Here is a 12,607-nt window from a genome sequence, read left to right on the forward strand (position 1 = left end):
GTGCCTGGTTTTCTCCACACATACCGCTTAGAATTATCACCAAAAAGTTCTATCTTCATCTCATCAGACCAGAGAATCTTATTTCTCATAGTCTGGGAGTCTTTCAAGTGTTTTTGAGCAAACTCTATGCGGGCTTTCATATGTCTTGCACTGAGGAGAGGCTTCCGTCAGGCCACTCTGCCATAAAGGCCCGACTGGTGGAGGGCTGCAGTGATAGTTGACTTTGTGGAACTTTCTCCCATTTCTCTACAGCATCTCTGGAGCTCAGTCACAGTGATCTTGGGGTTCTTATTTACCTCTCTCACCATGGCTCTTCTCCCATAATTGCTCAGTTTTGCTGGACAGCAAGGTCTAGGAAGACTTCTGGTGGTCCCAAACGTCTTCCATTTAAGGATTATGGAGGCCACTGTGCTCTTAGGAACCTTGAGTAATGCAGAAATTCTTTTGTAACCTTGGCCAGGTCTGTGTTTTGCCACAATTCTGTCTCTGAGCTCCTTGGGCAATTCCTTTGAGCTCATGATTCTCATTTAGTCTGACATGCACTGTGAGGTCTTATATAGACAGGTGTGTGCCTTTCCAAATCAAGTCCTATCAGTTTAATTAGACACAGCTGGACTCCAATGAAGGAGTAGAACCATCTCAAGGAGGATCACATGGAAATGGACAGCATGTGACTTAAATATGAGTGTATAAGCACAGGGACTGAATACTTATGACCATGTGGTATTTCAGTTTTTCTATTTTAATAAATTTGCAAACATTTCTACACTTCTGTTTTTTTCAGTCAAGATGGGGTGTAAAGTGTACTTTAATGAGAAAAAAAAAAACTTTTTAGAATTTACCAAATGGCTGCAATGAAACAAAGAGTGAAAAATTTAAAGGAGTCTGAATACTTTCCGTACCCACTGTAAATACTCCAATAAAGATTACCATTTTGAAGATGTTAGGCTGAGATGTATGGGTTGATGATGTATTTATTTCACGTACTGTATTTTATTGTAATATGGATTTATACCGGCTTTTAAAGGTTTATTATTATTTCATTGTAACCTATTTTGTAAAATGTACTTTTTGGAAAAAAAGTGTAATTGGAATTTCCCACTATATGATTTCCCACAGTTCACAGTTCTTGATTTGCTCTTATAGGTCTTATCCGGTTGCAAGAGCTCATTATGGCCCCTGCCAGATATAACATCCGGTTAAAAATCCGCCAGCTCCCTCCAGAATCTGAGGATGCCCGACCACTTCTAAAAGAGATGAAGAGAGGAAGGGAATTCCGCATAATCTTTGATTGCAGTCATGTCATGGCAGCACAAATCCTCCGGCAGGTGGGTACAAATAAGAAATTATTCATTGGTTTTGTATTCTGTATTCACCCGAGCAATCCATCCTTGATTAGAGACTTGTGGCTTTAGTGTTTCTGATTTACTCATGAACTCTACTGCTTCTTATTAATTTTCACACCAATGGCCCAGTGGGATTCATCACATCTCTCCATATGTTCAGAGTCATTCATTAGCAAGTGTTAATCTCTGTCCTTCCTGTTACCTGGTGTATGTTCAATCAATACTCCACACACAGACTTTGGTAATTGTTTTTCCTTAATGCGATGTTTTCTTTATGAACCTTTCCGCTATTTTAACAGGTTTGCTTATTTGCTTTCTCTCTTCATTAGCAGAGTTATCTAGGATATAAACGCAGTATCTTATACCTACAATGTTAAATGTATCATTAACAAGTATTGTAACATATTAACAGCATAATGCATCATTAAGGCATAAGTAGCTACACGGAGTAATGATTTTTTGTTTTTTTACATTTGGAGCCAATATAGCACTGCCCACATACATAACGTAGTACAGATACAATAATATATATATAAAAATAGAATTGAAATCTAACTTTCATTGTTCTGTCACTGACACAATAGAGTTGTTTAGTGCAGCCATTATTCTCCACATTAACACATACAATGTAAGTGTAGCTAGAGAGAGGTCAATATCCGCTACACCCATCCGAATGAAGTGGCCATTGATGTCTGTGTGGCTGTTGAATATTTGGAAGCTGAGTACAGGTTCATTTTCTTAATCAATCCCACTGCTCGTTATTGCATCTTTTTCTGATAAGTGTTGCCATGCAACGGCTAAGATACATTTTTCAAAAAACGTACTGCCATATTTGTGGTTAGTAAGTCTTAGCCTAAAAAATGTTTTTCATTTAGAATTGATATGTATGACTATTACATTTCTTTATACTATAGGTTGAAAGTTATATAGAGTTGCAATAAGGCACAAATGTAAATTTATAGGCACATACCGTACCTCTGTACGTCTGTGTTTCATCATAGCATGTTCCATCAGATGTCATAATACACAAAGATTTCCCAAACACCCCCCTGGAGAAAACTCATCTGTGATACAGTACAGCATCAATGCTCCATATAGCCATAGAGAGGGCCTGTGTTTCTATAACATTGGACCACAGAAGGTTTGTGTACCTCTTTATAGGTTCTGTGTATGATCCTCACACTATATGAATCTGGTTCTGCCAGTGCTTGTAAAGCTGTAGATAATGAAAAGGGTTTTCTAGGGAATTTAAATAGGTATTTAAATGGCACTGAGTTTGAAAAAAATAAAAGATGCCAAACTCAACTTGAGTCATTCAGTTCTGTCACTGCTATGTACCCACTGGTCAGTATGTTCTGGTTCTGTCCTTAACACATTGGAAGTGCCCATTACGCCAATTATTTACAGTAATTGCCTGAACTGGTATTTCACCCCTTTTCCATTCTTACTCATCCTATTCTCTACAAATGGTGACCTGCCTCAGCCAATGGTGAGTCTGAGAAGACATTTCTAACATTTTCCACTATGTCAAGGGTGGGACCAAGATGCACAGACCAGTGCGGACCTGGCAGCATTAGCTGAAGGTGATGGCTGAGGACGAGTATGGCTTCTTTTATGGTTGTTGTTGTTTTAAGCAGTTTGTGCCATTTCTACATTCATATCCCATAGATAACACTTTAATTGTATTACTCAACAGTATACTGTAGCTCATATAAAATTAAAGTTAGTAAACCGAACTACGTAATTTGGATACACTTTTGAGTGAAACAATTGAAAATAACTGAAAGGTTATTTTAGAGTCTTGGTCACTAAGCTTCACAGTGAATTGTGGTGACTGAATGCAGGACAATGGAGGATAAGTCAGTCATGGAAATGACTCTGGTAATGCATTTTAGCCATCATACAGACCTTTTATTTTAGACTTTCTATTAAAATAGTTATGTAAAAGGTTAACAGTTATTAATATAATGTTATACAGTAGTTGATAGCAATCTCTGTTAGAATTCATTAAGCTAGAACTACCAAACTATTTTAACTATTTTAAATGTTAATCTATAAAGCTAACTATCTTGGATTAACAATTTTAATTAATAACCATTTTAAATTGAGTAAGTTGGTTTCATTTCTTCAACTCTGATTGAATTGATTCCATGTGAATCAAATTTTGGTCTAGTTTTATAAAATTTGCAGGTTCCGGTGAATTTGAACAATTTTAGATTTTATTTGTGCAAATCAACAAAAAATTGCCTGCCACCTTTTAACACTTTGCAGAAGAATATTATTGTATATTTTAAAACTACATTAATTCCAAGGTTCTGTACATGTAAAGAGGGTCTACATATAAATAATTCATATTTAACAAATACTGTAAATAAACTAACATTCACAGACTGGTACAGACAAGTAGAGGATCTTGCCCTCACAGGCTTACAATCTATAGGAAATTGTTGAAGTAGATTGTAAGTTGGGGGGATGGAATAACTCTGTTGTTAGTGAGGTGGCTTTGGGTTTATTGCAGGTTGTAGGTTTTCCTGAAGAAGTGATTATTCAGGTTGTGTATGAAGGTTTCAGTTGAAGAAGACATACGGATGTGCTGAGGCACTGAATTCTAGAGGATAGAGGATGCTCAGAAAAAAAATCTTGGAGACAATTGGGTAAGGAACTTCTGAGAGTGATGGAGAGAAGGAGGTATTGTAAGAACAGTAGATTAAGTGTGGGTAGGTATCAGGAGATTAGTTGCAAGATGTATAGGGTGAGACAAATTATGGATAGCCTTGTAAGTCATTGTTAGAAATTTAAACTGTATTCGCTGGGGAATTGGAAGCCAATGAAGGGATTTACAGATGGCAGAGGCATAGAGTAACGAGGAAAGGAGGGGTGGATTAATTGGATAAGGATAGTTAAAGATAGACTGAATGTGTGGAAGAGTGTTAGTTGGATGGCCACAGAGGTAGTTAGGCAGGAGGTGATGAGGGCAAGTAATAACATTTTTTTATCTTGAGTTTAAGAAAGAGCCTTTTGTAGAAACATTTTTTGAGTTGGTGGCGGCAGGAGGTAGTCAGAGCTTGGATGTGTGGTTTGAATGATAGAGCAGAGCCAATTGTTACACCCACGCAGCGGACTTGTGATGCAGGGGAAGGTGGGTGTCATTTACTGTGATTGATCAGGTAATGGGTTAAGTGAGATGGGGGAAGGATGATGAGTTCATATTTGTCCACATTGAGTTTTAGAACGCGTGAGGAAAAGGAGTATATAACTGATAGACACTCTATGATTCTGGACAGCAGAGAGGTGACATCTGGTTCAGAGAATTAGACTTGAGTGTCATCAGCACGTAGATGGTACTGGAAGCCATGGGACTTTTTAAGTTGTCCCAGGCCAATAGTATAAATTTAAAAGTTTAGAGGTCCCAGGACAGAAACTAGAGGGATACCAACAAAGGAATGGTGGGATGAAGAACAGTCACAGAAGGCTGACATGACAACAGGTTTGACAGCCATTCAGGTGAGGCTATCATAGCCTATGCAAAAGCCAAGGCAGTTAATGCAGCAGTTATTTTATGATGATTTTGGAATATCGAGAGTATGCCAATAGAGACAGGAAGAGAATCCCTAAAACAATGAACAAATCCTCTGATTAACTGCATTGGACAGATATGTTATTTAACTGCAGCAGTGAAGTAATGTGTTATATAACTGCAGCAGTGAAAAAGATGAGTGTAATAGTCTGTGATACAGTGATTCAATTGATAGGGGGAGAGTAAGATAGGAGAGGTGCCAGTAGAAGTGCCAGTCTCAGAGTGATTTATCAGGGAATGTAGTACAGATGGCATTTGTCCTACTGCACTGCAATTACAATTACAATTTTTTTCTTATTCTTAATATATATAATCCAATACTACTAATAATAATCATATGTTATTAATATCTATATATATATAGATATACATATATATATATATAATACAATATAATACATATATAAATAATATATCATTTAATTATATAATAATAATAATATGCTCGCAAAAGCATTCTCTCTGCCTGAAGCAAATATTAGGATAATAAAATCATTACTAGTAACAAAATTTTATTAGCACTATTGCTACTACTACTACTAATAATAATATTACCTGGAAGTAAAAGTATTTTTGTTGTGTTGTTTAATTTCTTAATATCTTAAATAAAGATATTTGAAGCAATTATTCATATAATAAAAATATTATTATTATTATTACTAGTAGTAGTAGTAGTTGAAGTAATATTAGTATGATTGTATTACTCAAAATTTATTATTGCATAACAGTATAATTAATAAAATAATGTTATATAAATGAGTGATTATAGAAATAACACCTGTACGATTTTGCGGAGGTTTCTTTGCTGCTTTTACTATTTTATTACAAAACCAGCTGTATGTCTTAATGTATGTCTCCAAAATCTGTATTATGTCTTAATGATAGTTTTTTTTTTAATTATTGCTGATTTGATCACCAATTTGCAAAGATTGGCTACTAGAGCAATTTTAAAAGTTATTCAATTGAAAATTGTATCTAAGCCTAGGTCCAAGTTATCAATATATGTGTTCTGTATTCTATGTACTAGTCTTGAACCTTTTCAGATAGTGGGAAGATGGAGGTAGATTCATGTAGCATACACACTAAATAGCAATATTTTTTAATAACTATTGAACAAATGATTGTCTAGTGAATAATTATCACAGTAATGCAGCCATAGACATTTTAGTCCAGACTGGCAGTTATAGACAGATGTCAGCTGTATAACTCAGCCGGCATGTGGCTTGTATGCAGTGAGCTCAGCTTCTCAACCAGCTTCATACAACTCATGCACACATCTATTATACGTAAGATGAATGTCTCTGAGGAATCATTTTCAAATCTATGTCTGCAATCAATGTCTAAAACTATGTTTCCAATTAATTTCTCATGTTATACATTTCTGCTTGTTTTGCAGGCCATGGCAATGGGGATGATGACAGAATACTATCATTACATCTTTACCACATTGGTAAGGTTTACAAATTGTTTTGTCATTCTTATTGATGTTTATTGTCCACCATGTCTGTCTTGGATAGGAAACTATGATTGCCATTGTCATTTATTGCTGCCATTGGAAAGTTTACAATATCAAAATTACTGAAAAGTTCTACAAATTTCTATTACACTTTAGGGCTGATTCATCAAAGTGTAAATGCCAGAACCATAAGAAAAATTTAAAAATTGCAAAATTTTTGAGTCGTGCAAAGTTGTGCAAAATGTTGCAACTCTGGGCATTTTCAAGCCATCCCCAGACACATCCACCAAAGTAGGTGAGGCATGGGCAGGAAAAGGTGTGTCAGTGCCCGGCTGCCAAATTCATCAAAGTTTTGTCATTACCTATGCCAGAAATATTTCTCCAGTCAAGATTAGTATTTGTGGCGAGGTGCAAGGAGGAACATGCATGATATTCATTTAGTGACGTGCACCTCTTAGTGAAGGGATGTATTGACGTAGGAAACACTGAATTCATAAAGACTGCCATTTATAATACCAGTCTTAATGAGTCAGCCCCTTTATGTTTTAATTCTTGACAATTTTCAAAATATTATTTTGCAGTTATAGGCAGGAAACCTGTGTGTGGCCAGTCCTGCTCTCAGCAGTGGATACAATTGTATCCAACCAAAGTACATTTCAAAGAGCTACAAAAAATAACAAAAAGCTTCATTACATTTCATATTAATGTTCTTTAAAGTTGCATTCTTGCAAATATTCTTTTTCACTAAAGCCTCGTGTACACGCTGAGTATTTGGTGAATTTTTTATCTCAGTATTTGTAAGCTAAAACCAGGAGTGGGTGATAAATACAGAAGTGGTGACGTGTTCCTATTATACTTTTCTCTTGTTGTTCCTCACCTGGTTTTGGCTTACACATACTGAGGTAAAAACTCACCAAATACTCAATGCGTGCATGTGGCCTAATGATGCATTCATCCTTAGAGCTTGTGCAGACGGTCATATTTTTAGTTTGAGTGATATAAGACAAAGCATTGAATCGCACTTGGACCAGTAATATTCTATGGGGCCATGCCCATGTCTGACTTTTTCCTCAGACAGAGTCTGTCCGAGGAAAAAATTGCAGCATGCATGATTTCCATCTGATATTCTGATCGTGATCGGCCATGTAAGTCAATGAGCCCGAGGAAAAAATTTGACCGCACTTGGTGTGATTTTCATGGACTGACAGAATGGAGAAGATGGAAAAATGTTGTTTTCCATCTTTTCCACATTTGAGAAAATCGAATCACACTGTGTTCAAAATCTGGTCAGAATTTGATCAGATTGGGATTAGCATAATCAGCCCAATTCTCTTGGATGAGAGAAAATACGGTGGTGTAACATTCAACGACATCCAAATGCAGTCCAATTTGTTAACAAGCACCCATAGACTTGTATGAGTGTGCATGATCCAAATTCCAGAGCCACTTACAGCACGCTGTGACTTTTCTCTTATGTCGAAATAGCATGAGAAAAAAATTGCAGATCTTCACTGCCCCATAGTATAACATTGGTCCGAGTGCTATTCAATAAAACATCAGATAGCACTCAACCGTGTTGTATGCACATGTAAGTTAGCCCTTATAATGAGTCTTTTCCTACAAACCAATATATCATCCCGCTCAGCTTCTCCTTCTCTATACCATGCTGTCCACAGATTGGACTGCATTTAAAACATGATTGCCTATATCTCTAAGTGTTGTATTTAAGATCTCCTATGTATTTCTACCAGTTGCTGCTGCAGCCTTGGCATTCCCAGTCAGCCAACCAGTCACCCTTTCTAGCAGTAAAATTTGATGACAAGGATGAATCATCATCGCCACACAATAAAAGAAAAAATAATAGATCTACCTGTGGCCAAAATTTTTGTTTCCCTGATCACATCATCACAGACATGAAATTATTGGTTTTAAAAGGTAATTTCAAATCTCAGAGAAGCAGAAAAGTTTGGGAATATAAACTCATGGTGACCTTTGACACCTTCAGAGCAGGAATGAATCTGTTGCATGGATTTATGTCATTCTACATCAACTAAGGAATGTGGTCCTCAGTACTGGACCAGACCTCAGTCACAGGACAAAAAAACTTTCACACTCCTTATCTATGAACTGCTAAAATATTTACAGCCAGAACTGTTTATCTCTCTTCCATAGTAATAGCTATGCTTTACGTCACCTGTCTGATCTATTGCATTATTTCTGTGTCCTATTGTGTAATAATATGTGACTCTAAGGTTTCGTGTTATACTATGCCTGATGAAGAAGCCTGAGTAGTCTCGGAAGCTTGCAACTTGTTACAATCTTTTCAGTTAGCCATTAAAAGGTATCAACCACTGAGGACTCTCCAATCTAAATATTTTTCTAAAAACAAAGAAAAAGTTTCAATTAATGCAGTGATAAGACAACAATAGTATTACTGGTTTAATTTCTTCTACTTTATTTTCTTTCCATGATCCTACATCTAGTTAAAAGATCAAAAAACATACTACCAAGGATTTCATAATAGAAGACTTAATAAAGGGTTAATACTCTTTTCACCCCACATTGTACACTACTGTATAATGTTATTAATCATGAACTATACTATTTTCAGCACACAATATGCATAATCTAAAAAAGTACGTACTATATCCAGAAAACAAAATATAAACCATAGAATTGAGTGCTTTAATAAGTGCACATAATGACTAATGACTGGGTGCCATATAGATTCAATGTTCTATAATATCTATGCTTGAATTCAACACAGAAATCCATCTCCTGCGGAGACATCAGTGACTGTCAGTATTATAGATAATGTGCACACACTTAATCATTACACAAGCAGTGTCTGCCTTGAGCTTTCTGATTACAGGTTGATTATGTCTTTCCTTAATTCTTTTTTTAACCCTATAATGCCAAAAGAGAGTACATCTATGGCACTTGGTCCTGAGCTTTAATATTTCACGTTTGTAAACTTATGGCATAAGGTTAAAGTTCTTACTCCTATGATCTACTAGGAGCAAGTTCAGTGCCCGGCTGCCAGACTCTGCTTCGGTCTTCTGTGTTGCCGGCTACATATCACTCAATAAGTACTATGTAGTGTCCAAGGGCACCGGTATTGCTGATGCCTCTGTAGGACCTCACGATCTCATGATCACTGAGTTCCATCTAGCATAGCAGAGCTTCAGGGTCCCTAGAAGACCCAGATCAGCTTTGCCAGTGACTGGTGTCACTCCGGTGGAATGATTTCCTCTGTAACTGTAACTACTATGGATAAATAAAAGAAATAAAAATGTTCCCCAAATATCTTTGATGATCTTTTTGTGAAAATAATATGTAAAAAATATACATATAAAACATCTACAAAAAATGTAAAAAAGTAAAAAGTTCTCTTCCCCTCTTGCAAAAAAATAAAAATAATCAAAGTATGATTTTCCATAAAATATATTTTATTACAATACCGGCCAAAAGTTTGGGCACACCTGTGCATGCATTGGCTTTCCTATTTTTAATTGGAATATGCACATTGTAAATTCAGACTAAAGGCAGCAAAATCACAATGGAACACATATGGAAACAATAAGTAAAGAAATGTGCACAAAACAAAGTAGAATATGTGCCAAATTTCAGATTAATCATAATCAGCTTCATCAGGTCACCTGGATTGGCTTTCCAACTGTCTTGAAGGAGTTCTCACAGGTGCTGAATTCTTGTTGGCTGTTTTGCCTTCACTTTGCGCTGTAACTCATCTCAAAACATCTCAATTAGGTTGAGGTTGGGTGATTGTGGAGGCCACGTCATATGACACAAAACTCCAACTCTCTCCTCTTTGGTCACATAGCACTTACACAGCCTACATATGTTTTGGGTCATTGTTGTGTTGTAGCACAAATGATGATCACACTAAGTGCAAACCATATGGGATGGCATGTTGTTCCAGAATGCTGTGGTAGCCATGCTGGTTAAGTGTGTCTTGATTTTGGAATAAATTGCTAATAGTGCCGTCAACAAAACCCCCCATATCATCACACCTCCCCTTCCATGCTTCACGGTGGATACCACACATATAGAAACCATGCGCTCACTCTAACTGTGCCTCACAGAGACATGGCCGTTGGTATCAAAAATCTCAAATTTTGACTCATTGGACCGCAGTACAGATTTCCACTGATCCAATGTACAGTCCTTGTGTTGATTGGCTCTTCTTGTTTGCAGTCTTCAGTAGTGTCTTCTTTTCAGCAAGTCAACCATAAAGCTGACAAGACATGCTCATCTTCTCATAATTCACTTTTATTGATAGAAGCCAGGCACGTCCAATCAGAACGTCGCTGGTAGTATGCAGGTTTGCAGATCACATACTTGGGGTCATGTGACCACCGGCTCTCAGCGGCAATACCGGTGAATCATGACAGCATGTGCTCCAATTGGTGGCTTGTGGATACTGCAGATTAGCTCTTATTTACATCTTGCCTCTGCGGGTGCTTCAAACAGCTGATTGGAGGGGGTGGCAGGTGCTGGCCACCCACCTATTTAATATTAATGACCCATCCAATGAATATATTACCATATCAAAGTGGTGGAAGACTCCTTTAAAGGTGTTTTACTGTTTTAAAAAGAAACTGGCTTCACTCACCTTTCGCGGGTACAGCCCTGAATCTCTGCTGCTGCTCCAGGTGTCGAAAACCCCTTTAGGAAATCAATAGGGCAGATAAAGGTCATTGTGGAAACTGCCAGCAATTTTAGATTCCCCATAAAGGCTCGGAAATGTATGGACTAACCCTTGCATTCTAGGGATTTGGTCATGTCCATGCTTATCATGACACCACTTAATAAATCACAGCAAAAGGATAACAGGAAGTTTATTTAGCATAATGATTAAAGGGTCATTCTTCTCATTCTCATCAATACAATTGATGATTTACAATTTTGCACAAAAATATATTCATAGTAAAAGAGTGAATTTTCAATAATTTGATCACCAGCAGATGCATATGTTTGTCCCTGATTAAATATATAATGTACCTTGTCCAATATATCTTTTTCCTTTTTGCCACACATTTTCACAATTACGCACATAAAATGCACATGATGCGGGAACTAAGCATTTAAGCCTCTTGTACTTCATCCCTTAGTAGTTGATTTTTCATTTCCTTTTTAATTTCTGGCTCCACAAGATACAAATATAAATGTTAAGAACATCGCAGTCCACAATAGGCCTTTGATATGTATTTTTATGAAGTTCAGTTGGTAAGAAAAAAATAAATTCTCTTTGTATTTTAGGAGTCGACAGCCAACAAATTTATGTTGATTATTAATTATCATCTATTCCACTAAGCTGGAGGAAAACCTTCTATTAATTATGACTTATGCATTTAATGTGTAGGTATGCCCAGAGGTAGAGAAAGAAGGGATCTGTAATAAATGAGTAGATAAGAAATCTCTATTAACGCCAGTGGTGAGTAGTGACAGATATATTGCAGAGGTGATGTTATAATGCAGAGATCCTTCAGGCTGTGTTCTTAGCTTGTTCTGCGTGCGCCTACGATTCAGTAGTACGAGGCCCTGGGGATCCTAATGAATTGGCCTATTACTTCATACTGTAAGCATCTAAATGCTCCTGAGTCAAAGCTTCTCCCCTAGATTAACACTTGCCTCTGCAAAAACACTAAATGTTTCCAAATCCTAAGGATAAATGCAATATTTTTAAAAAGACATAAAAACTATTGGTACACTGTTATTTTTTTGCAAAAGATATGTGAAATATACTTGTACATATCCCAAAGCACTAATGATTAGGGATGAGTGAGTATGTTTAGTTAACCCTTTCGCCGAGTATGCTCGGGCGAGCACCGAGTAGTTACAGCTGCTCGGTGTTATGTTTGAATCACTCCTGTATGCATGATTTGCGACTGTTTGACAGCTAAGGCCTCTATTGGTCTGTGAAAAACACGTTATGCACACGAATGTCATCTGTGTGCATTCCGTATGTAACATTGCAAAGGATAGGAGAAGCTTTGTAATTTATTTATTTATCCATTCTTGAAAAACACTGATGGCACACTGATAGTAAAAACTAACACATAGTACATACACTGATGACACACTGATGGTAAAAACGGACACACAGACTATGCAGTGATGACTCACTGAGCCATAACACTGATTAAACACCGACGTGTATGAGGCTTTGCAGTGTGAATTTCAGTTACTGAGAAACTAAATAATAAG

General features: G+C 36.8%; 1 protein-coding gene across 1 annotated transcript in view; it reads left to right on the plus strand.

The window, feature by feature from the left end:
- The window catches only part of GRIK3 (glutamate ionotropic receptor kainate type subunit 3), an 849,506-nt gene that overhangs the window by 349,650 nt on the left and 487,249 nt on the right, over positions 1 to 12,607 (plus strand). Inside the window, exons 4-5 of the mRNA XM_073665899.1 lie at positions 1,147 to 1,328; positions 6,320 to 6,373. Coding sequence (XP_073522000.1) covers positions 1,147 to 1,328; positions 6,320 to 6,373 — 236 coding nt within the window. The remainder of the gene's footprint in view (positions 1 to 1,146; positions 1,329 to 6,319; positions 6,374 to 12,607) is intronic.

This window comes from Phyllobates terribilis, unplaced genomic scaffold (genome assembly GCF_046119375.1).
Source record: "Phyllobates terribilis strain yellow unplaced genomic scaffold, ASM4611937v1 Scaffold_2__4_contigs__length_985480577, whole genome shotgun sequence".
Classification (NCBI taxonomy): domain Eukaryota; kingdom Metazoa; phylum Chordata; class Amphibia; order Anura; family Dendrobatidae; genus Phyllobates; species Phyllobates terribilis.